The sequence below is a fragment of the Camelus dromedarius genome, chromosome 22 (genome assembly GCF_036321535.1).
Source record: "Camelus dromedarius isolate mCamDro1 chromosome 22, mCamDro1.pat, whole genome shotgun sequence".
Classification (NCBI taxonomy): Eukaryota; Metazoa; Chordata; class Mammalia; order Artiodactyla; family Camelidae; genus Camelus; species Camelus dromedarius.
Genome location: NC_087457.1, coordinates 19,534,905 through 19,556,164, shown reverse-complemented (window position 1 = coordinate 19,556,164; position 21,260 = coordinate 19,534,905). Strand labels below are relative to the sequence as shown.

At 47.8% G+C, this 21,260-nt stretch overlaps 1 protein-coding gene across 2 annotated transcripts in view; it reads right to left on the bottom strand.

The window, feature by feature from the left end:
- PRAG1 (PEAK1 related, kinase-activating pseudokinase 1) overlaps nucleotides 1-9,045 on the bottom strand; it is a 44,885-nt gene extending 35,840 nt beyond the window's left edge. Inside the window, exons 1-3 of one of the 2 annotated variants that reach the window (XM_031440187.2) lie at nucleotides 8,892-9,045; nucleotides 4,326-4,828; nucleotides 712-2,537 (exon numbers count right to left, since the gene is read on the bottom strand). In XM_031440187.2, the coding sequence (XP_031296047.2) occupies nucleotides 712-2,537; nucleotides 4,326-4,655 (2,156 nt within the window). In that variant the 5' untranslated portion in view covers nucleotides 4,656-4,828; nucleotides 8,892-9,045. The remainder of the gene's footprint in view (nucleotides 1-711; nucleotides 2,538-4,325; nucleotides 4,829-8,891) is intronic. The other variant, XM_031440189.2, reaches the window with a different exon arrangement.
- Nucleotides 9,046-21,260: the final 12,215 nt, after the last annotated feature.

Below are 21,260 nucleotides of genomic sequence, written 5' to 3'. Positions count from 1 at the left end.
TAAATTCCATGGACAACATAATACCGTAAAAAAGGCATTTGTTTTTCTTGGGCCTTTGAGAAGGACTTTAAACTGGCAGGAGAGAGCAGTGAAGTGGTGGAGAAAGCTGTGAGTTTCAGCACGCTAACATGAAACTAGATTTTTTTTCTTTAAAAACCCACACCTGAGGGTTTCAAACTACATGCAGCACCTCCTACTATTCTGCTTTTGGCTCCAAGGCCTAATCACCATTAGGGTCACAATTTATGAAGCACACTGGCGTGGCTCCTTTGCCTCCCCATCTCTTTGCCTCTAGAGATTCTGTAGCATAGCCTCCTCCTGCCTTCTTTTGCATGTTTAAATAAATGGAGAATTGCAGGAGCTGAGGGGAAAGGCCGCTACAGATACTTCAGAGGGATGGGGAGAAAAAGAGCACCTGATTACAGGATGATGGGCACCAGGAAAGAGCGACAGCTTGGCAGTGCTTCTTGGAAAGATGCCTTCGAATAGCCATTCCCAAGCAGAGCACTGCTCCTAGGCTTGTGTGCTAAGCACCAAGTCGCAGAAATTTACATAAAGCCACAAAATCTCTGGGCCAACACTGGTGCCTGGACTCAGGACTCCAAGCCTGTGTGGGATGACTTCTGTAGAGACAGCAAAGACCAAGGTTTCTGGAAGAGCCCTCTGTCCTTTGGGACAAAACCTGAGCCGCACACACACAATTGTACTCACCGCGACTTTGGAGGCGGTGGGGGAGGTGAGAATGCCTCAATCCCACTTCTGTCCTTGGGGAACTCAAAGGCAAAGGATGCCGATTTGCTCATCCCGGTCCCGATTTTGCTGTTCTGCCCAGAGGAGCTGTCTGTAGGGCGGAGACGGTGCCAGGTAGAGGAGTTCGAGGGGTCCGTGGGGCCATTTTCCACCTCTCTTCCCCAGCTTTGACTTAACAAGTCCTGCTCCACCTCCTCCTCTTCCTCTATCCGGCACTGGCGACTCCAGGCCCCAGTCTGGTACCAGGGCCGCCTCTGGTCCAAGGCTGATGTGGTGGTGGCGGGCGGGGGGCCCTTGACAGAGTCACTGGTAGGGACTCCCTTGGCTCGGCAGGAGGAAGCAGGGTCAGCGAGGCTCCTGGATGGAGGCTGGAGCCCAGTGCCACCACCTGAGTTCCCTTCACTGAGGTCAGACAGTGGGGAGGCAGAGGAGGACACTGGGGACCCTCCAGGGCTGCTCTTGGACAGCTTGGGGGGGATGGCAGGCCTCCCCTTGGGCATATTCTCACTGGCAGCTTGATGGTGGCTCTCCCTCGAGCTCAGCCCCTGCCCAGATAAAGGCTCCCCTTCGGCTGCCTGAGGGGTCTGGCTCAGGGGCCCACGTGGCCACTGCACCCCCACCGAGGAGTCAGGGCTGCTTAGGTAGATTGTGCGGTGGTCCTCCTCTGGGTGGGCCGCCATGACCGTGATAGTGGCTGCCACCTGGGGGGCTACCTCTGGGCCTTCCCTGTCCTGGCCCCAGCCAGATACTGTCTTCTGAGCCCAGGTGTTAGCCGTCCGCACCTGGCCCTGGGCAGCTACCATCTGTTCCACCTTGGCCTGTGGCTTGGAAGGCACTGGAACAGCTTTCTTCCTCTTGGTGCTCTCAGCATAGATGGGTTCAGGCTGTGCAGCCTCCCCAGGGTGGGCTGGGGGTTGGGACCCCCCTGTTGGCCCAAGGCACCTGCTGGAGGCCACCCCACGGCAGCCAGAGTCCTGCTGCTTCCCTGGCCCAGGTTCCCTCAGGAGGGAACAGTAGTCGCTCTCAAAGTGGGGGGCCGAGGGGCTGCTGGCGCGGCTGTTGGCACTCCCGCAGGAGAGGCCATCTGAGGAGCTGGCAGCCTCCGACGTGAGGGACTGCTTCTTGGGGCCCAGGCGGGGTGGGTTCTCTGTTGGGCCCTGGCTGCAGCACTCCCTGGGGAAGCTCAAAGCCTGCTTCCCCTCTTCGATGGGCCCTGAAAACATCCTGGGTTCCCAGCATGCTGGCGAGCAGTCCCCACCACCATGTCCGTGTCGGGAGCCATTGGCCTGTGAGGCATTCCCGGTGCCTGGGCTCCCGGGGCAACAGTCCAGGATGGAGCAATATTCTCCCCCTTCGCTGTCCCCCGAGGGCGAGCACCTTTGATCACTGTCATCCTCGGAGGGCAGGGATTCCCGTAGGGGCTGTGCAGAGGGGTGGGGCCCAGGGCCCTTGTGGCAGCCAGATGTCATCCCAGCAAAGGTGGCCAGTTTCTGGCGGAAGCTCTCCTGAGCGGAGGTCAGCTCTTGGTAAGGAATTGTGGTTTTAGCTTCTCGTCCAAGTTTGTCATCGAGGAAGCTCACGGGGTGGAGGGCGGCGTTTCGCTCCCCCCGGGGCTCTGGGCTCTGCAGGCTGACCATGGCACAGGCAGGCGGGCAGCGAGGGTGGCCGTCTGCAGGGGCCGAGGGCCCAACAGGCTTCTGGATGCCACGGAAGCTGCCCAGGTAAACTACTGGCACATCTTCCTGCTTCGGGAGGGGAAGCTTGCCGGGGGCTCGTCTCCAGATGACCTACACAACCCCAAGGTTCAAAGACTTACATTAGACCTTGTCAGAGAAAAAAGGAAGAGAGAGAAAGTGAGAGGGTAGGGCCGCGACATTGTAAACCGTCTTTCTTGCTGCCTGCTGTGGAGCAGCCGGGCAGCACGCCTCCCCTCTGATCTCTCCCCACAGCCTTCTCATCATCGCCAGGGCCCCTGTGGAGTCATTGGCCTTCCCAGGCTCTGCACTTCCCACCCACGTCAGTAACTCTTCTGCTTAAGTCTGTGAGGTAGGGGAAAAACACGCTAACGAAGAACATTTTGCCTTATCCCTCGAAACTGCTGGATGAGGTAAGTTCTCCTATGGGCTTTGAAATAGAGTTTGAGGTTTTGTTTAATTTTTGCTTTGTGTTTGTTAGTCTTTTGATAACCTTGTCACAGTAGGAAGAAACCAAAGTCATGAGGCTTTTAAAACACCTTGGGTGGGTGGTGGGGTCAGAGGACAGGAGGGTGGGGGTGGTTTCTGAGCTGGGCCCCAGCTCCCTTGCTTCACTCTGAGCCATGATCTTTCTCCCAGTTATAGGCAGTGACCTCGGCCCAGGCCTGCACAAGTGGCTGGACTAGTTGAGCTAGAGACAGAGATGTGGGCTGGTCATTCCCATCACTGAAGTCACCGACTCCTCCTCCTTCCCTTCTAAAGTGTTCCCTACCCCGACTTGTAAAGCAGCCTCAAAGTAGGACCTGCATGTGGCTCTTTTCCAAGAAGATTCTGAACAGGAGTCCCTGGTTTATGTCTATGAAGGTCGAAGGTATGGAGAGAGGCCTGGGGAATAGGTGTGGCCAGCTTCCAGAAAATGAAGCAACTCGGAAGGGGCCATGAGCCTGAGTGTAACCCCAGAAGATGGGTCACTTCAATCAAGCCTCCCCTGATTTAAAACTGAAGTTCACACACCCTTCCGGACCCACTCACCACGACAGTTTAGGAAAACCTGAACAGGCAAAGAGTTCAAAACAGGTCACAAGCAGTTCTTAGAATATGCCCTAGACATACAGCTTCCTAGGAGATGTCTCTAGAGGTGGCAGGCTCTATGCCCCTTCTAAATAATTAGACCTTTGGGTCACCTCGGGGATGAGCAGAATGGTCTAATCTCTACGGATATAATTGTTTTTAGTGATCCTCCACCAAAGCTGGAAAAATCCAAGCTTCCAAATTGGAAATATGAACACTGGCTAGGAATTGGATGATATTAAGGAATCACTGCTGATATTTTTAAGTGGGGTAATGATTTTTTTAAATAAAGACTTAATTTTAACAGGTACCAAAATGATGTGATGTCTGGAGTTTGCTTTAAAATCATGGGGCAGGGAGGGTGGGGGCAGGGGTAGAGATGAAACAAGATTGGTCATGAGTTGATGGTTGTTTACACTGATGCCTCAAGATGGTGGACACATGGGCTTCATTAAGCAGTTCTTGCTACTTTTGTATATATTTTAAATGATCGATTAAAAATTTTTTAACCTTTTATGAAAAGTTTCATTTTGGTATGCTTTGATACAGTCTTCAAAAACATCATTCATACAGTCGCCAAATAAACTTGGAGGGATGGGATGAATGGTTCTTAGCCTAAAGGGACTGAGAGAAAGGAGGGCAGAGAGAAAAGAGGGCAGCAGTCAGGAAGGAGAAGTCTTGGGGCGAGCTGAAGGGAAGCCATCCTGCAGGCATCTTGCTGGAACAGCCCTCCCTGGCTGCCCGCCAGTCACCAACTGTTACAACAGGAGCAGCCCCTGTAAAAATACCACAGGGCTGAGTCAGCCTCACCTGCGAGCCGTCGGCACTCACACCGGCCTCTGTCCATCCATCGGAGGCATCGGAGCTCATCATGGTGGGCTTCACAGCGATGGTGGGTTTGGAGTAGGGCGAGCTGCTCACGCTGTCATCTTCGGGGCGGCAGCTCTCAGGCCTGGGGGGCAGGCGAGGTGGAGGGGGCAGGCTGCCAGATCTGGGCTGGGGGCGGCTGGGCACCAGCTGGTGGTCGCTGCGCAGGCAGAAGCAGTTTTTGCAGGACCCGGGCTTCCAGATGTGCTCCACAAAGTCACTGCACGCAGACATTTTTGGGTTCTCGGGGTTCAATGGGAGGGTCTGGTGCATCTTGAGCGGTGGACAGGGTGCTGGTTCATCTTGTGCCTGGCTTCCTGGCGTGGTCTTTGGGGAGGCAGATGTGGCTTACAGGGCAGCTTCCTGGAAAGGCAGAACACTTGCCTGGTCAGAGATCTTCCCTGCCAGAGGATGGGTGCATGATCAATTAGAGTCTGATGATGTGGCTGGGGAACAGAAGTCAGAGGGAGGAGGAAAGGAGAAGAAAAAAGGTAAAGATTAGTATTCTATTTAATCTGAGGTCTTCACCCATTTGTCATGAGGCTTTCAGTCCCTCTCTAGTGTTGTGGCCTTATAAAAGCTGTAAAAACTAAACACAGCTCTGTTGCATGTAGAGCATAAAAGACACTTCAGCCCCCTAAAATCCTGAGCGCTTGGAGGTTTGGGGACAGTTAACAGGAAGAAATCCCACAGGGCTGTTGACGAGAAGTGTGTATCTCATCCATGTATCCTCTGCTGCTGGGGGTCTGGAGTCTAGGACTCTGCCACACAGAAACAAGAACCACCAAGTAGGACAGTAGATAAAAATCATGGCTTCCAGAAGATAAGCCACAATTTTTCACCAAGAACTATGTGAGTGGGGAGGCAAGCCTGGGCTCTGAAATCAGCACTGTAATCCGTACTTGTTGAGGAGGCAGAGACACAATAGGTGAGAGAGGTGTGCTGGCCTGCCCTCCGAGGGATCCTTTTGGGGACGTCTGGCATCTTGGGATTTCACGCCCCCTTCCCCTTGCTTAATATGTGATATTTGACCCAGGGCTCAGTGAGATCAATACAGCCAAAGCTGCAGACCAAGGAGGGAAACAGAAAGAGAGATTCATAGTCAGGACAGTCCTGTGGTCTCAAGTTGGGTAGAATAAAACAGAAGGAAGAGATGACCACAGTTATTTTTCCCTAGGAAAACCCTGGAGGTGAGGCTGGGTTTGCTGCCTCTGAGAGTTGGTCCGAAAGCAGAGAGTTTACACAATAGAATTCGCCTGGTAATTCACTATTGAGAGGGAACTTGTAGGGTTGCTGATTTTAACCAGTGAACCTGAATAACACTCATTAGGTAGCTGTCATCCCCATTTTACAGATGGGAAAACAAAGGCAACGACATGAATTAAGACCTATCCATAGGCACAGAGACTTTGGGGCTTCTAGAGAGAGAAGCCAACTTTGCCAGCAGCCCCTCACATCACTTCCCCACACATTATACCCAGTCGATTGCCATTTCCTCATTTCAGTGAACTGATTTCCTCCTAAGGAGCATGTTTAGGAGAAAATCATCCTGAAGAATCTATGGTGAACAGAGTCTCATTAGACAGGGAGGGTTTGGTGCCGGGGTCTGCTTTCCACCCTCCTCCCGTGAGAACTGGCTCTGAGGCTGATACTCTCTAAACCATCAACAAGACTAACCAGGTGGAATGAGCCAGGAACCCCAAAGATCATTCTTCAATCTCTGTGGGAAGAGCTCTCTTTCTGGTCTCCCACACTCTCAGACAGGGGTGCTTATTCAACAAGGGCTGAAGCTAAATTTGCCTCTTTTCTCTCCAAAGTTAACCAGGAAAATCAGTGCATCTTTAAGCTCAATGAATACTCAGCAATAAAAGACACGCATTTGTCTTGCGCAACTCTGTTATTAGGATTGTATGCATCAAGATGATTGCAAATTGAGTTCTCCTGTGAAAACACCTAAGTAGCAGGTTCATTCCTTGCCAAGTTCACCAGAAGAGGTCACTAAGCTTCAAAAAGCAGAGGAAGAGAGCAAGGATTTTTCTTCTACAAGGCCAGGCCACCAAGTGATTTAGGCTGTGCTGCTGAAATTTGAAAGGAGGGAAAAGTGGAGGAAGCATTTTGGTGTTCAGCAGAGCAAGTCTCCACACTCTTGCCCCAAGGTGGGGAGAAGGTCCTTTCCTGGGGATCCTGGCCACAGAAAAGACAGCCCCCTACCTCCCCGCTCTGCTGTAGGCAGAGGCTCCCGCACCCCTGGGTGGGATGGAGAGACAGAGCTTGGAAATCAGTTCTGGGTGAGCTCATCTTGATCCTGCAGCTCCTCAAAGGGCTGGGCTCTCTGAGGAGGTGGGCATCCACAGACAGGCAAAGAAGCCGTTTCCTTCTTAGCAGGCAACTGACACAAACTTGTCGTGGTTGCCTGGTGCCAGAGGTCCTCCTCCTCTGTAGCTCACTCCAGCCCTGGGACTTCTGGGAGGCTCTGGATTACCAACACTCAGGAAGCTGCCTTCAGAACCCCTCAGCAGTTCATGAGCACTGTCCTTGCTCCCACCCTCAGCTCTGGAATTCTCTGGCGGTGGGCACAACTTTAACCACATAGCTCTCAGAGACTGGAAAGGTTTTCCAGGCAAAGTCTTTGAAGACCTGAACAGAAGGAAGCCCTGGGCTCCTCACCATAATTGACTCACTATACATCCTGCTACAACTGGTTTCTCAGTCATATCAAACAGAATTTATCACCACATCAAGCCAGAAAGGATTCTCTTCCAGTTCCATCTGTCTAGAGAGGTTTTGTGCTTGGAATTCTCTATTTGTTTTAAGTTAAAAGATGGTGAAAATTCAAGTGGAACTCACAAAACAGGAGCTGTGCCTGCCTCCCAGGGCCAGTTCTCCACAGCCTGGAAAGGCACCTTCCCAGCCCACATTCCTTACCTCCGAGGGCGAGGCAGCCCCCAGAATTATGCAAATTCCCCCATTTCAGTGGGAGGCAGCAGTGCAAGATTAGAAAAAGATCTCAGCATTCGTTCTGATCCAAGTCATGATAAAATATCTTTGCCTCTGCAAACTTCTGCAACAGATTTGTGGCTACAGTTTGCAAGACTGAAGCTGTCAGATACACACCCACCCCATTAGAAAAAGAATCTGAAGAGTGGTGGCCAGATCCATAAAATGAAATCTTTGGGCTCCAAATGCCCCTCATACTTGCATCAAAGGTTGCTCACACCTTACCCTGAAGTGACAAAAAACACTTACCTAACAATGTATATAATATATTACAATTAAATTAATGCAACACCAGCAAAGAGAAATATGCATGAAAGTGTTTGTGTGATTTCAACAGTCCGTTGACAGGGGCTGCCCAGGCAGAAAGGAGAAAGTGATGGCCTTACTTCTCTCTCCCTACCCACCACACACACACACAGGGTAAATCATGATATTCGCCCAACTTTTTTTCTTTTTTCCTTCTCCAGTGCTATGTAATCTAATCTCAGCAGTCGGAATGTGGTTTTTGTGGGTTAGAATCATTACGGTCTAAAGCAGTGAGGATACCCGCGTTCCACAAGATCCCACCATAGAGAAATAACCGCAGAAATCCTTAGTGCTTCCTGTCGAATTTCTGGCTCAAAAAGGGAAGGGGTTGTTACGGATAGTTCAGGCCAGTGATCAATAAGGTCTTCCCAACCTGACTTGGGCTGAATGCCTGGAAAAATTCCTCCCTGCAAGACCTTTGGGCTTTCCTATCGCTCTGCAAAGCCATGTGCTTGCTGGCGGAGCTTTACCTGAGAGAAATATACACAGCAATTTGGCCCTGCCTCCATTCTCATCCAGGACCGGAAAGTGGAGAGGTGGTATTTTCGAAGTGTGTGTGTGTGTGTGTGTCCCGCTGGGGAGGGGGCAGCACAATCAAAGGTTAAGAACGCGCTCACAGTGCACCTTTTGGAGGGCTCTGCCACAGCTCAGGAAAAAGGCATCATCTCATTCCCTCTGGAGACTCCCAGGCTGGCATCCAACCGGGGCTGCCTAAGAGGCAGGTACTAACCTGGAGCCCCAAAGCATCACCCCCGGGGACCTGGTCCGAGCTGCCCCGCAGTCTCTCCCTCTCTGCCTCTGTGACAATCCTGCAGCCGCGGAAAGGCAGTCTCCACAATAGCAATCCCTAAAGCGCTCCACTCTCCTGCCCCAAACAGAGCAGCCAGACCAGCGAGACCAGCAGAACAGTCGGTTCCCCTCCCGGAACTCGGAGGAAAGTTTCCCCATTCGAAAGAGCGCGATTCTCGAATTAATCGAATAACCTCCGGCTCCCCTGTCCTCGGGGCTCAGCGCTTCCACCTCGGGCGCAACCCGGGGCGCACGCGGTCCGGACGCTCCACCCTCCCCCAGGGGTCGCCTGTCACCCCGGGGACGCTGACGGAGGTCGCAAGCTCGGCGATCGCCGCGCTCCCCCGGAGCTCCCCTCTGCGGCCACGTTTGCCAGACAAAAAGAGGCCGACTTTGGAGAAGGCGCCGCGGGCTCACCTCGGGGCCGCTCTCCCCCGGCCTCGCCGCCTGTCGCCCAGCCGCCAGCAGCCTAGCCGGGTGCCTCGGAGCATTGTTTGGAGAGTGTGTGCGCGCGGTGCGTGCCCGGCCGCGGGCGGTGTCGTCTGCCCCGCCCGGCGGCCGGGTGGCAGCTGCGAGCGCGGCTCCGCCCCCTCCGCCTTCGTTGGCGCCGCCCGCCCGACTCTCGCCGCACCTCCGCTGTCCCTGCCGCCACCCCGCGCCCCCTCCCCCGGGCGGGCTGGCTCCCTGGCCCGGGATTCCACCCCGCGATCTACGCCCCGCCCCCTCCCTCTCCAGACCCGGAGGCTCCGCCTCCAGCCCGAGACTTGGCGCCGTCTGACCCCCAGCTAGCGCCCTTTTGCACCCCTCTCCAAGGATGGCCCCGCCCGGTTTTACAGGCGCGAGTTTCGGGTGTCTGCAGCTTTCCTTTGACCACAATGTGCGCACAGGTATTATAGATGTCCTACATCCCTTCATCCAGCCGGCTCTGAGACACCCTGGGAGGAAGACGGGTACAGCCCCAGGGCTGGAGGGGGGAACCAGAAAGCGAGGGGTCGGGAGGCGGTCAAGATGAGGTCAGGATCCGAGACGGGTTCAGAAAGCTGCACCAAGATTGTCAGTGACTGTTGCCGGTAGGAGGCTGACTGGCGACCGGCCAGGCTGGGAATCCCGACAACGGGTTCTAGGTCTTGCTCCATCCCTCGACTGATTCGAGGCCTCAGGCAAATGGCTCAACCTCTTGAACTTTAGTTTTCTGAAAGTGGAATCCTAGGGTTGGAGTGGAAAGAGCTAGTCTTCCACCACTCTGGGACCTCCAGGGCTTCCGCAGGCCAGTATTACACCTGTGTTTACATCGTTTCCAGTAAGTGACTCATTCACTGAGATAGAAGGAGTTCGAGATAGTCCTCGGGCTAAAAATCTTTTAACAGAGACTATGACAGCCTACGTCCTAGTCAGTCCCCTCCCTTCCTGCTGCTGCCTACAACAGGCTCACACCTTGACCTGGGTATCAGGGAGCCAGGCCAAGGTCACCACCTTGCGCCCGCCTGGGTGCGGGGAATGCGGCGAAATGAAACAGGAAAAAGGCCCCAGAAAAATGCCTCTGGCCTTCTCTCTACTTCTTTCTCCTCCCCAGAGAGGCAGCATATAGAATTCCAATGTGGGTTCTCCACCAGGCAGCCCACCTGGATGAGCTTGTGAGCCTCTGCCCAGCTCAGAGGAGGAAGGCAGGCTCTCCCTGGGATTCCTGCTCTCTCCACTCTCCATGTGATCTGGCAGTGACATACCAGGACTGAGAGGGCAAAGAGATGAGTGGGGGTGGGGGGCAGTGAGAGGGAGAAGACTTCTATTTGAGGTTGTCTTCTGTGTGAGCAAAGGAGAAAGATAGAAGGGATATGCTGATTTCTCCTGAGTATGAATAGATTTGCAGGGAAGGTATAGAGGGATGAAAGTAGAACTGACATTTGTTAAATACCTACCCTGTGCCAATCAACCCCATGAGAGGGACATCATCCTCATTTCATAGAGAAGACTAAGGCACAGAGGGCCACATAATTTGCCATCAGCTGAAAAGTGGTGGTACTGGGTTTGGAACCAAAAGCTGTCTGGCTCCACTAATTGGCAATTCCACTCTGCCACACTGCCCTCCCTAAAGTACTGGCTGTCCAGTTCTAGTTTTCTTTCTTCTCAAAGTGAAGGGGAAACCATTTGAACAAACATGGAAGGAAAACTCTGTTTAGGCTCCATCAGCATTAAACAAAACTGAATGGTCAATCCTGCTCATTTACCAAGTATCCAGGAGGAGAAGGTGTTGATAAGCAGGTAGGTACAAAGTGACATAGTGATCTCTGCTGGAGAACAAAAATGACATCAGGAGGTGCATGCAATTCAGTTACAATGGAAGAGGGCCAGCCCGGGTATTTGAGAAATTCCTGGTTCCCATGATTCAGGCTGGATATTTCAGTTCTTCCTCTGTAAGCTCAGTGGGGACACTCACCCTACAGAATGGAGCATATAGGAGGCACTCACGTTCCCACTTGATTTTCTTCTCTTTACTTAATTTAGCTTAACTACAGTAACAGGCTAAAGAACATAATTATAAGAAGCAAAGGCTATAGTATAACAAGATTGGCATGGGACAGCAATTGAAGGGTTAATTCAGTCTTTCTGCAAAATAAACTGTTTTCAAGTGTTTTGCTGCTCTCACACAATATACATGCATTATACTGTAGTTGCTAACATATAATGTGCATCTTTTTATGCCAGTAACATGGCCTTAAAGCTGGCTTCATCTTGCCTAATGAAAAGAATCAAAAAACAGTTTAAAAGAGTCGCTTAGATCTGCACAAAATACCCATTCTCTTATGTAGTGATCCACTAGTGACTGTTAAGTACGTTATCTCCTCGATGAAGCTACAGTAAGCTCATGCATTTTAATAAACAATTCTTGCTGGAACTTCCAAACTGTACCCTGCAATGCAGTGCAATTTGTGTATACACAGCATTCTGCTTCTAGTTACTTATCAGCTCATTTTCATGACATTTTTAATTGCAGGGCTTGGGTTCCCTGCTACAGATCAGACCTCGAAGAAGAGCGATTTCTCTCAGGGTTTTAGTCCTCGAGCACCATTCTGTACGAGGGAGCAGTTAAATTGGGGGAAATTAGGACAAAGGCTGGGACAAGTGGTGCTTTGGGGTGGGTAAAGTAAAGCAGTTTGGAATTAGAAAAGCAAAAAGGTAGATGAGAAGCCACATGACATTAAATCACACAGAGAAAAGGCTAGCTGGGGTATCTTAGGGGTTAGTGTGAAGATGGGACCAAAGTAATCCAAGCATGATATCTCCCAGCTGGAGAAGAAATCTCAAGTAATAGGTGTTCAATTTCAGTCAAAAACCACGTACTGAGAGACTTCTACTTATGAAGCACTGGGCGAAGGACCATAGGGGGAAAAAGAGAGGTGGATAAGAGACAAAATGTAAGCTCTATGAGAAGATGATAAGCCGGGGCAGTGAGGATTCAAAATAGGAAAAGACAAAAACACAAAAAGTGGTTTCATGGAGGGAGGGGGCTTTGGAAGATGAGAAGGATTCCAATTCATAGACAATGGGGACTTTCCAGACTAAGAGAATGGTATCCACAAAGGAATGGATGTGGGAGAGGCAGAAGACTTTTTTAGAGATTTCTTATCCAGTCTGGCTGGAGTATGATTACTGGAGACAAGCCTGGAGATGGCGTGGGGCACTGGACAGGAAAGGCTTCCTGTCCAAGTGAGCCAACAGGAGAGGATGAACATTTCTGAGCAGCAGAATGACATCATCCAAGTTAGTTTTTCATAGGCTCTATCTGGATTTCATGTCTCAGATGGATTAGGAGATGCGAGTAGAGATTGGAGACAAAGAGACTGGCTTAAAATTTCTAACGCTGGTCCAGGTGGGAGGTCAGGGCTTGATAAGGGACATGGCAAGGGGAATGCAAAGGGTGGATGTTGGATGGATGGTTTTGAAACATCGAGAGGGAGATATGGGGATTGGCTGCTTCCTGATGAGTATGAGCAATCTGATATTAACTAATCATAGCTTACATGATGGGGTGCTTTCTCTGTGCCAGGCCTGGTGTGCTAAATGATTCACGTGCCTTCTCTCATTGACATTTCATGGAAATGCTGAGGTCAGTGCTGCTGCTGAGAGAGAGGCAGGAATCAAAGATAACCAACAGAACTTCAGCCTCAAGAGACTGGTAGAAAGGTGGTGTCATTAGTATAAATAGGGAAGTCAGAGGATTTCGTTTGTGACCTCTAGAATCTGAAGTGTATGGTAGCCATCTGGTGAATGAAGATATCCTGCTGGAGGGGTGTTTGAAGCCACTAGAAGAATGAAAGAACTTGGGAGAGTCTGGTGAGGAAGTAGCAAGGATGAGATGGGGAGGGGGAAGGTGGGGGACACAGTATCTAGGAGCTGTCTTCCAGACCTTTTGTAATCCCAGGCAGTGTGAAAAGATGTCTCTGGGAGAGAGTGAGGAAGCCTTATCAAGAGAATTCCAGGTTTCAGTTAAGTGCATGAGGTGGGGCATGTTCGAGACCAGCTTTAATTCTCAGTTACTTTGCTTAAGGCAGAAGGAATTTCCCAAAGAACCCCATGGAAGAAGTAAATCAGATGGGAGCACAAATGGGATGGGAAAGGTAGTCTTGACAGGGATGCAAGTAGGGAAAAAGTGCATTTAACAAAGGGAGGAGGGTAATGGCAGGTGAGAGAGGATGAAACTCCTGGAAGCCGTAGGCATGTGCTGGGCTTGCCTTGGTGGCATTTGAATCCCAAAAACATCATGGCGGGGATCAGGAGGGTCAAGAGAGAAGGAAAAACTGAAAATTTGCTGTGAGAAGTCCTTCTGGGTTCCCTCTGTCCTGCTAGAAAATGATACAGCTCCATTTCCCTCTCTCTTTCCTCTCGATTAATAGTCAGCTCTTTCTGTTGCCAACCCAAAGTTCTCTCTCTTCTTGGAGGTGTGGAAATTCAAGTAATCTGATCCATTAGTCCCTGTCTCATGATTATGGCATCACACCCTTGGGTCCCAACTTTTTAAAAAACCTTTCTCTACATCCTATTCTTCCCTGTCTTTAGTCCTAGGCAGTACTACACAGGAGAAACTGTTCTAAATAATTTACAGTATCATATTCTAAGCACTGAGTAGATGCCTCCCTTTGAAAGCTGTTATTCAAATAGCTGCAGATGTCAGAAATCTCAACCCACATGGGACTGAGAGCCAAGGGTTCAATATTGTTATGATCTTTCTTTGTGCCCAAGTGCCATAGAACTCAGATGTCAGGTGTTGAAGATGGAAAACACTTTCCTCCCCAGCTTTCATAGTATAATTGCAGTTAGATGTGTACACTGTGACAGATACCTTATGGCAAACCTCATTTTTTTTCAGAATGTTACTGTCATGGGTTGAATTGTGTTCCTCATCTCCTCCTCAAAATATACTGAAGTCCTAACCCCGAGTTCCTCAGAATGTGACCTTATTTGGAAGTAGGGTCTTTATAGATGTAACCAAGTTAAAATAAGTTCATTAGGGTGGGTCCAATATGACAGATATCCTTATAAAAAGGGGGAAATTTGGACCCAGAGACAGACCCACACAGAGGGAAGCCAGTGTGAAGACATAATAGGAGAAGGACCACATGACTGAAGTGATTCATCTGCCAAGCCAAGGAAGACCAAGGATTGCCAGTGTACTCTGGGAGCTAGAGAAGACACGGATTCTTCCCTGGAGCTGTCAGAGCTTGGCCCCTGCCGACACCTTGATTTGAACTTCTGGCCTCCAGCACTGTGAGACAATAAATTTCTGTTGTCTTAAGCCACCCAGTTTTTGGTACAGTGGGCTCTCTGTTTCCTGGGGTTTCAATTCACAGTTGGTTGAATCCAAGGATGTGAAACTTGTGGATACAGAGAGTTGACTGTATTCATTGAACTATGTCATTTTATAGAAGGAACTTGAGCAACCTCAGATTTGGGTATGCGGGGCTCCTGGAATCAAGCCCCCAAGGATACCGAGGGACGACTGTACTTTGTTAGAGTGGCCCTAGGAAACTAATGTAGTTACTAAAATTAAAATGTTCCAGTGAATGATATGCAATACCGCTTCCAGACAGATGATAAAGATTTTTCAAAACTTAACTCAAAAGAACATGACATACAGAGTTACATTAATAGCCGCCATGAATGTAATGCCAGACAGCTCACTGGAATAAGGTCTGAGTGTCCTTTTATTCAACCTGCCCTGGGACAAGAATGGTCCTTCTTGCGTCCACAGCTCCCTCCTCCTCCAGCTTTCAGGTTCACAGTTAGGGGAAAGTCCCAGTTAGCTGAGTTTGCATTTGCATGGTTGAGAAATTTTACTTCCACGCCCAGGCCATGTGAATTAAGCATCTCAAAGCTCATAAGAAGATTGTTCTTGGTCCACAGTCACTTCCAAAAATGCCGTTAATGGACATAATGAGTCCTCTTGGTCTAATCCTTCACTGGCAAATGGGGACCCTGAGGCCCTAAATGACCTATGTGACTTGCTCAAGGTCTCATAGAACATTTCGTAACACTTCTTCTGAGCTTTCAAGGTTGTTTGGTTTTAATGCAAACCCAGCTGTGAGTTGAGGATGTGAAAATGAGAACTATTTGAAGAATTAATCCATCACACCCACTGCTTGACTTTCTGACTGAGCTAGGGTCAGAGTTGAAAAGAAGCAGAATATTTTACATAGGGAAGGGTCACAGAGAAAAAACAAATCCATTTGAAAGATCTGTTTAGTTACCCTAAAGAAAACTTCCTAATGGCTCAGCTACTTGGGAAGACATTTGGACAGTTTCTTAAAAAGTTAACTGTAAATCTGTCATATGGCCCAGCAGTTCCACTACTGGATATCTACCTAAGAGGAAAGAAAGTACATCCACACAAAAACATGCACACAAATGTTTGTATAATACTATTCCCAATAGTCAAAAAGTGGAAACAACTGTCCATCAACTGCTCAATGAGTGAACAATATGGGATACATCCATACAATAGAATACTATTCAGTAATAAAAAAGAATAAAATACTGATACATGTGACAACATGGTTGGACCTCAAAAACATCATGCTAAGTGCTAAGTGAAAGAAGCCAGACACAAAACACTACTTAATATATGATATCATTTATATGAAACATCCAGTAAAGGCAACTTTTCAGAGGCAGAAAGTAGATCAGTGGTTGCCTAGGGCTGGAGGTGGGAAAGGGATTTGGGAGTGTGGATGAACTGGAAATGGGCATGGGGGTGGATCTTACTGAGATAATGAAAATGTTCTAAAACCGGATTGTGATGATGATTGAATAAACTGACAAATTTACTAAAAATTACTGAATTGCATGCTAAACCTGCTTGAACTTTATGGTATGTAAATTTCATACCTCAGTAAAGTTGTTTACAAAAAGAGAAAGATGGCATAGTATTCAGCCTTAAAAAGGAAGGAAATTCTGACACATTCTGAAATGTAACTGAGTAGGACCTTATGGGTCCTCCCTGGACAGACCCTGCCCCCATATCCTCTGCTGTAGCTCCTCTCTGATAACAGTATCTCATGCATATTTCCTGAGTTTTTCAGATGCTAAAAACCACCACCAAATGGAAGAAATTAACTACTTGATGATTGTGAGCATGGAGCCCCCAGAACTTCTGGTGCCTAAAGATTGATGTTAACTGCCCTGTTACCTCAATATCAACCAATCAGAGAATTGTGCACAGCTGATCACATACCCTGGGATGCCCCTCCCTCATCTGGCCTTTAAAAATGCTTTGCTGAAACCCTTTGGGGAGTTCAGGGATTTTGGGGGGCATGAGCCACCCGTCCACCTTGCTCAGCCCTTTCTCCACTCCAAACTCTGATGTTTCAGTTTGTTTTGGCCTTATGGTGCAGCGGGCACAGGAATTTGCGTTGAGTAACAACATGGAGAAAACTTGAGGGCATTATGCCAAGTGAAATAAGGCGGATTGTTGTTTGATTCCACCTATATGAGGTACTTATAGTAGTCAAATTCATGGGGACAAAAAGTAGAAGGGTGGTTGCCAGGGCCTGGGGGAGGGAGGAGGGAGGATTGTTTAAAGGATACAGTTTAGGTTTGGGAAGATGAAATTCTGGACATGGGTGGTGGTGATGGCTGTACAACAATGTGAATGTGCTTAATGCCACAGGACTGTACACTCAAACATGGTTAAAGTGGTAAACTTTATGTTATAGATATTTTATCAGAATTAGAGAGAGAAAGGGATCACCTATGTCTCTGTGAGTGAACAGCCTGTTTTTGAAAGATGAAGCAGGTCTGAGAAATCTCAAGTATCTTTAGGTCAATGAGCATTATGCCATTCAAAAGGTCATGGTTTTAAACTCCTATACGAGAGGGATGGATCCATAATCCTATAAACATCACAGAAACTCCAGGCTGATTGCTGCCTGATAAATCATGGTTGAGAAAATATCACATGCTTTACTGTGGTTCAACAGCCCCATTACTGTCGCTGTCCACTCGTCTTCCCCAAGGCAGCTTCATTTTCAGTTTTACTAGGTCAATAGGTTTCCACATGTCCTGACCTTGGTGTTGTCTTTGTTCACTTTTGCAGGAAGCCTTCTGTGTAATGTTACCTTTAAGACCTAGTTAGCATTTGCCAAAACCTAGCCATAAGGTTGTCATTACATGGACCTATATCTTAAAGGGTTTTACTCACATACAGGTAAGCAAGCCGGTGCTCCAAGTTTTCCTGAAGATTTTTCAATGGTAGAAAAAAACAGGTTTCTATTTATCTAAAAAGAACATGTCATTTGCCACCTATTGTAAAGTTTTATAAACCTGTTGAAAGAGTGTTTCCTTTGCCTATTTACCCTTGAAGTGAGGTGGTGTGTTTTCTCTCTCTTTTTTTTCTTTCCTTTCTTTTTTTTTTCTCTTAGATTCTCATAGGAAATATACCACAAAAGGAGGCTAAGATAATTTTTTGGACATTTACAGCATTTGACTAAAAACCAGCCTTGGCCCTTTCCAGGAGTAAAATCCCATTCTGATACAGCACAAGGGACTCTTGGAGAAAGGTCTTCTTTCTGTGGTACACCACATGCTGAAACCAGAAAAAAAAAAAAAAAGACTTTAACCTGTTTCCTCCTTTTAAGTTTGAGTACATGAACTCAGTCATACTCATGAGACAGATATTGCCTGATTTCTGCATGGGGTGGGGTGGGGTGTTGTGGGGGAGCAAATAAACCTCCCATCTAGGACCTGCAGATGCATGCTGCCTCCTTCAATTTCAGGTCCACAGCACACAATAGACAGATTATTTATCGATGCCAACCCCTGCGCCTTCTAAACTGACTCTTATTAGTAAAATTATTTCTTCCCAAGTCATGTCAGAGAATTAACATCCTCATTTTGCATCTCAGTAAAGTGGTGGGGGTAGGGGGCCAGAGGACTTGCATAAGCAGACCAGTTAATGATCAAAGATAGACGATTGGAGGAAAAAACCATGATTGATTTGTCTTCCAGATCCTCTGTATAAAACCCCCAGCTGGCTTCGCAAACAATGTCACCATTGCTGCACTTTGTGGAGCCAGGATGATCTGCCTGTGGATTTACATTCCTAACTGGTGCTGGCATATAATAATGGTAGCCGAGAGGCTCCTGGAGGGACACTTGGTAGAATGTCTGGTGGCCACAGAATGTAGCAGAGTCAACAAGCTTTGCAGTCACCAGTGAATGGGGGACGGGGTCGGGGGGCACCATGGCTAGGAGACAGAGGAGAGCAAAAGCTTGAACTAATTTACTGGAAAGCCCCAGGCCTTGTTAAGGAGTCTTTAAGATAATAGCTCTTTTGACTGGCTGTTCAGTTTTTTCCCTTTTAGAAGTAGCAGTGGTGGTTGGCTGGGAAAGATGTGGCGAGAGCAGGGTAGGAAGGGGGTCAGAAGACACGTGATGGGGCTGATTAACAAGAAGGCTTTGTGAGCAGTGGCAGAGGGGACACCTGCAGCTCTTCCAGACATGCTTTGCCCAGTGGGGGTTGTTTGAATGAGAAAACAGCTTCCAAAAAGATGTAACACAAGAGCATAAAAGGAAAAGAAAACTGTGCATTTGTGAGATGAGGGAATGGTAGAGTTTTATCTCTGATTCCCCTTTAAATAAACCTTTTATTATCTAATATTCTCACCCATAGGTCAGGGCTCACCAGATGACGAGAGAGAGGACTCATTACCAGGGCTCCAAGCTGGTGTTTTGCTCAAAAAGGAATTTGCTTTCAAACAGACGTGTATTCACTAATCTCTTTTCTTTAAAAAAAATAAATAAACACAAAATCTCTTCCAACTCAGCTGACTAAATCTGAGTGGAGATGACAGCAGCATTCTCTGCATGATTCCACAGAGTGAGTGTCCAGAATGAAAATAAATGTGACTTTTCATATCAGAGCATAGTGTTGCTTTGTTTGTAATTCAGTTAAAGAACAGGCATCACAATGCTCTTGTATCACAGAGGAGAGAGTAAAGAGAGCCACTTCTTTGGGGCTGAAATTACAGCTAAACCTGTGCCTGACAGATTGGAATCAGTATCTTAAGAGAGCCAGAAGGGGACAGTTCTTGGTTTCCAAGGGGCTATCCTTGGGGTGAGGAGGTGGGGAGAAGCAAAAGAAAAAATCCCCATACCTTTCGTGATCAACCAGCTTAGCCAAGATCTATTCCAGATGGTTCTTTCTCATATTTATTGGCATTTTCCAAAGCTAATAGAGCTTTGATAAGTATCAACTGTGTGCTCATATACATGAGATATCAATCCATCTCTCAATCTATCCATCTCTCCTTATTGAAATGCTAAGTTGCCAAATAAAGTCATCCACTTATATTTGGTTTTAGCAGGACTTGGAAGGAATTAAGTGAGGTGTCATCCTTGTCAACTTTGGAAAACATTCCCTGACTCTGGAAGCTGAGCTGGATGTCTCTTCTTGGTGCTTTCACTGGCTTCAATTTCCTTGTCTGTAAAATACAGTTAGTGATACATTCCTCAGGAGGTTGTTTTTAAAATTAAGTCAGCAAAGATATGTAAAATGCCTAGTCTGGAACCTGGTGTTTTAGTCCATTCAGGCTGCTATAATGAAGGACCATCAACTGGTGATTTATAAACAGAAAACAGCATCACAGTTCTGGAGGCTGGGAAGTCCAAGATCAAGATACGAGCAGATGCAGGGTCTGGTGAGAGCCCACCTCCTGGGTCACAGAAGGCTGTCTTTTTGCTGTGTCCTCACACAGTGTAAGGGTCACTGAGGGAGCACTCTGGGGTCTCTTTTACAAAGGCATCAATCCCACACATGAGGGCTCCACCTTCATGACCTAATCATCCCCCCAAATACCATCTCCTAATACTATCACCTTTGCTGGCATCAGTCCATGAATTTTAGAGGGATCCAATCAATCTATAGCACTTGGCATACACTATACTTTCAATAACTGATAAGGGTTGTTAAGAGCATTCATCAGAAAGTTAAATCCATTCATGTACTCATTCAATACATTTTTTATTGAGGACACACCCTGTGCCTGGCTCTAAGCAAGCCACCGATGATACAGTGATGAGCCAAACAGATGTGCTTCCTGATTTTCTGAATCGGACACTATAATGGAGGGGAGAGTAAGGGAGTACACAGTGAGAGATCCAAACAGGACCATGCACTTTTGATGGCAAATGGTCACAGGAGCTCTGAAGGGACAAAGCTCTATAAGGTCATAAAGCAGGGGAACTCAATCATCTAGGGAGTCAAAAAAATATTTCCTCTGAATGAACATCATTGCTGAGTTTGTGAGGATGAAGAGTGACCACTTGGAGGATGGGACACGAGACAAAAGTGGGCTCTGGGAAAGGGTGTCTGTTCTGTTGTGGTTTAATTTCATACTCTTGGAGGATTAGATTTATTGCTATTAACTTGGAAGAACTGAAGTCCAGTACTTTTTCTGGCATGAGTTACTATCCTCTGGTGTCACAGGGATGGGTATGGAGGGAAAATAAATATAATACAAGGAGGAGGTTTGGGGGTCAATGAGGAAGACACCTGGGGGAGGGTTATGGAGGCAAGTAAGAAGGCACCAGTAGGGTTCTGGAGCTAACGCAGAGAACACTGACCGGGCTGTCAGGAAAGCTGAATCCTGTCCCTCGCTGGGGGACAGATGAGAAAACTGGGCTGCAAGGGACAGAGTATTTACCCAGGATATACACTTAGTAGGTGGTGAAACTTAGACTAAAATCCACGCCTTTGTATTCCAGGTCTCTTGACTACACCACAAATAGAAGGTCCAGAGGAAACAATTGCTGAGGTCCCTTCCAGGTCTAACGTTCAATATTATGAAAGAGCCCAATGGTGCTTCTTCAATAGTAGAAAGGAAAAAGAAAAGAAAAGAAAAGAGAAAAAAAGAAAGAAGGAAAGAAAAAAGAAAAGAAAGAAAGAAAGAAAGAAAAAAAGAAAGAAAGGGAAAAGAAGGAAAGGGAAGGGAAGAAAGGAAAGAAGGAAGGAAGGAGAGAGACGAAGAAAGAGAATAGAAGACAGAGATAGACAAAGAAAAAAGAAAGAGAAATGATAAGAGAAAAGAGAAGAAAAAAACTTAAATTCTATTATGACTTTTCTATTTTGGAATATGTCCAATTTAATCATTTATAGAACCATGAAAATCCACATCAGAGCAAACATCAATTGAGTGTTCTGTCTCCAGCCCACCTTAAGGGCAATCACTAGGAGAGATGCGAGACTTCCCTGCCATATTATCATAATGGTTATTCCAGCCAATGCTTGATTATCTG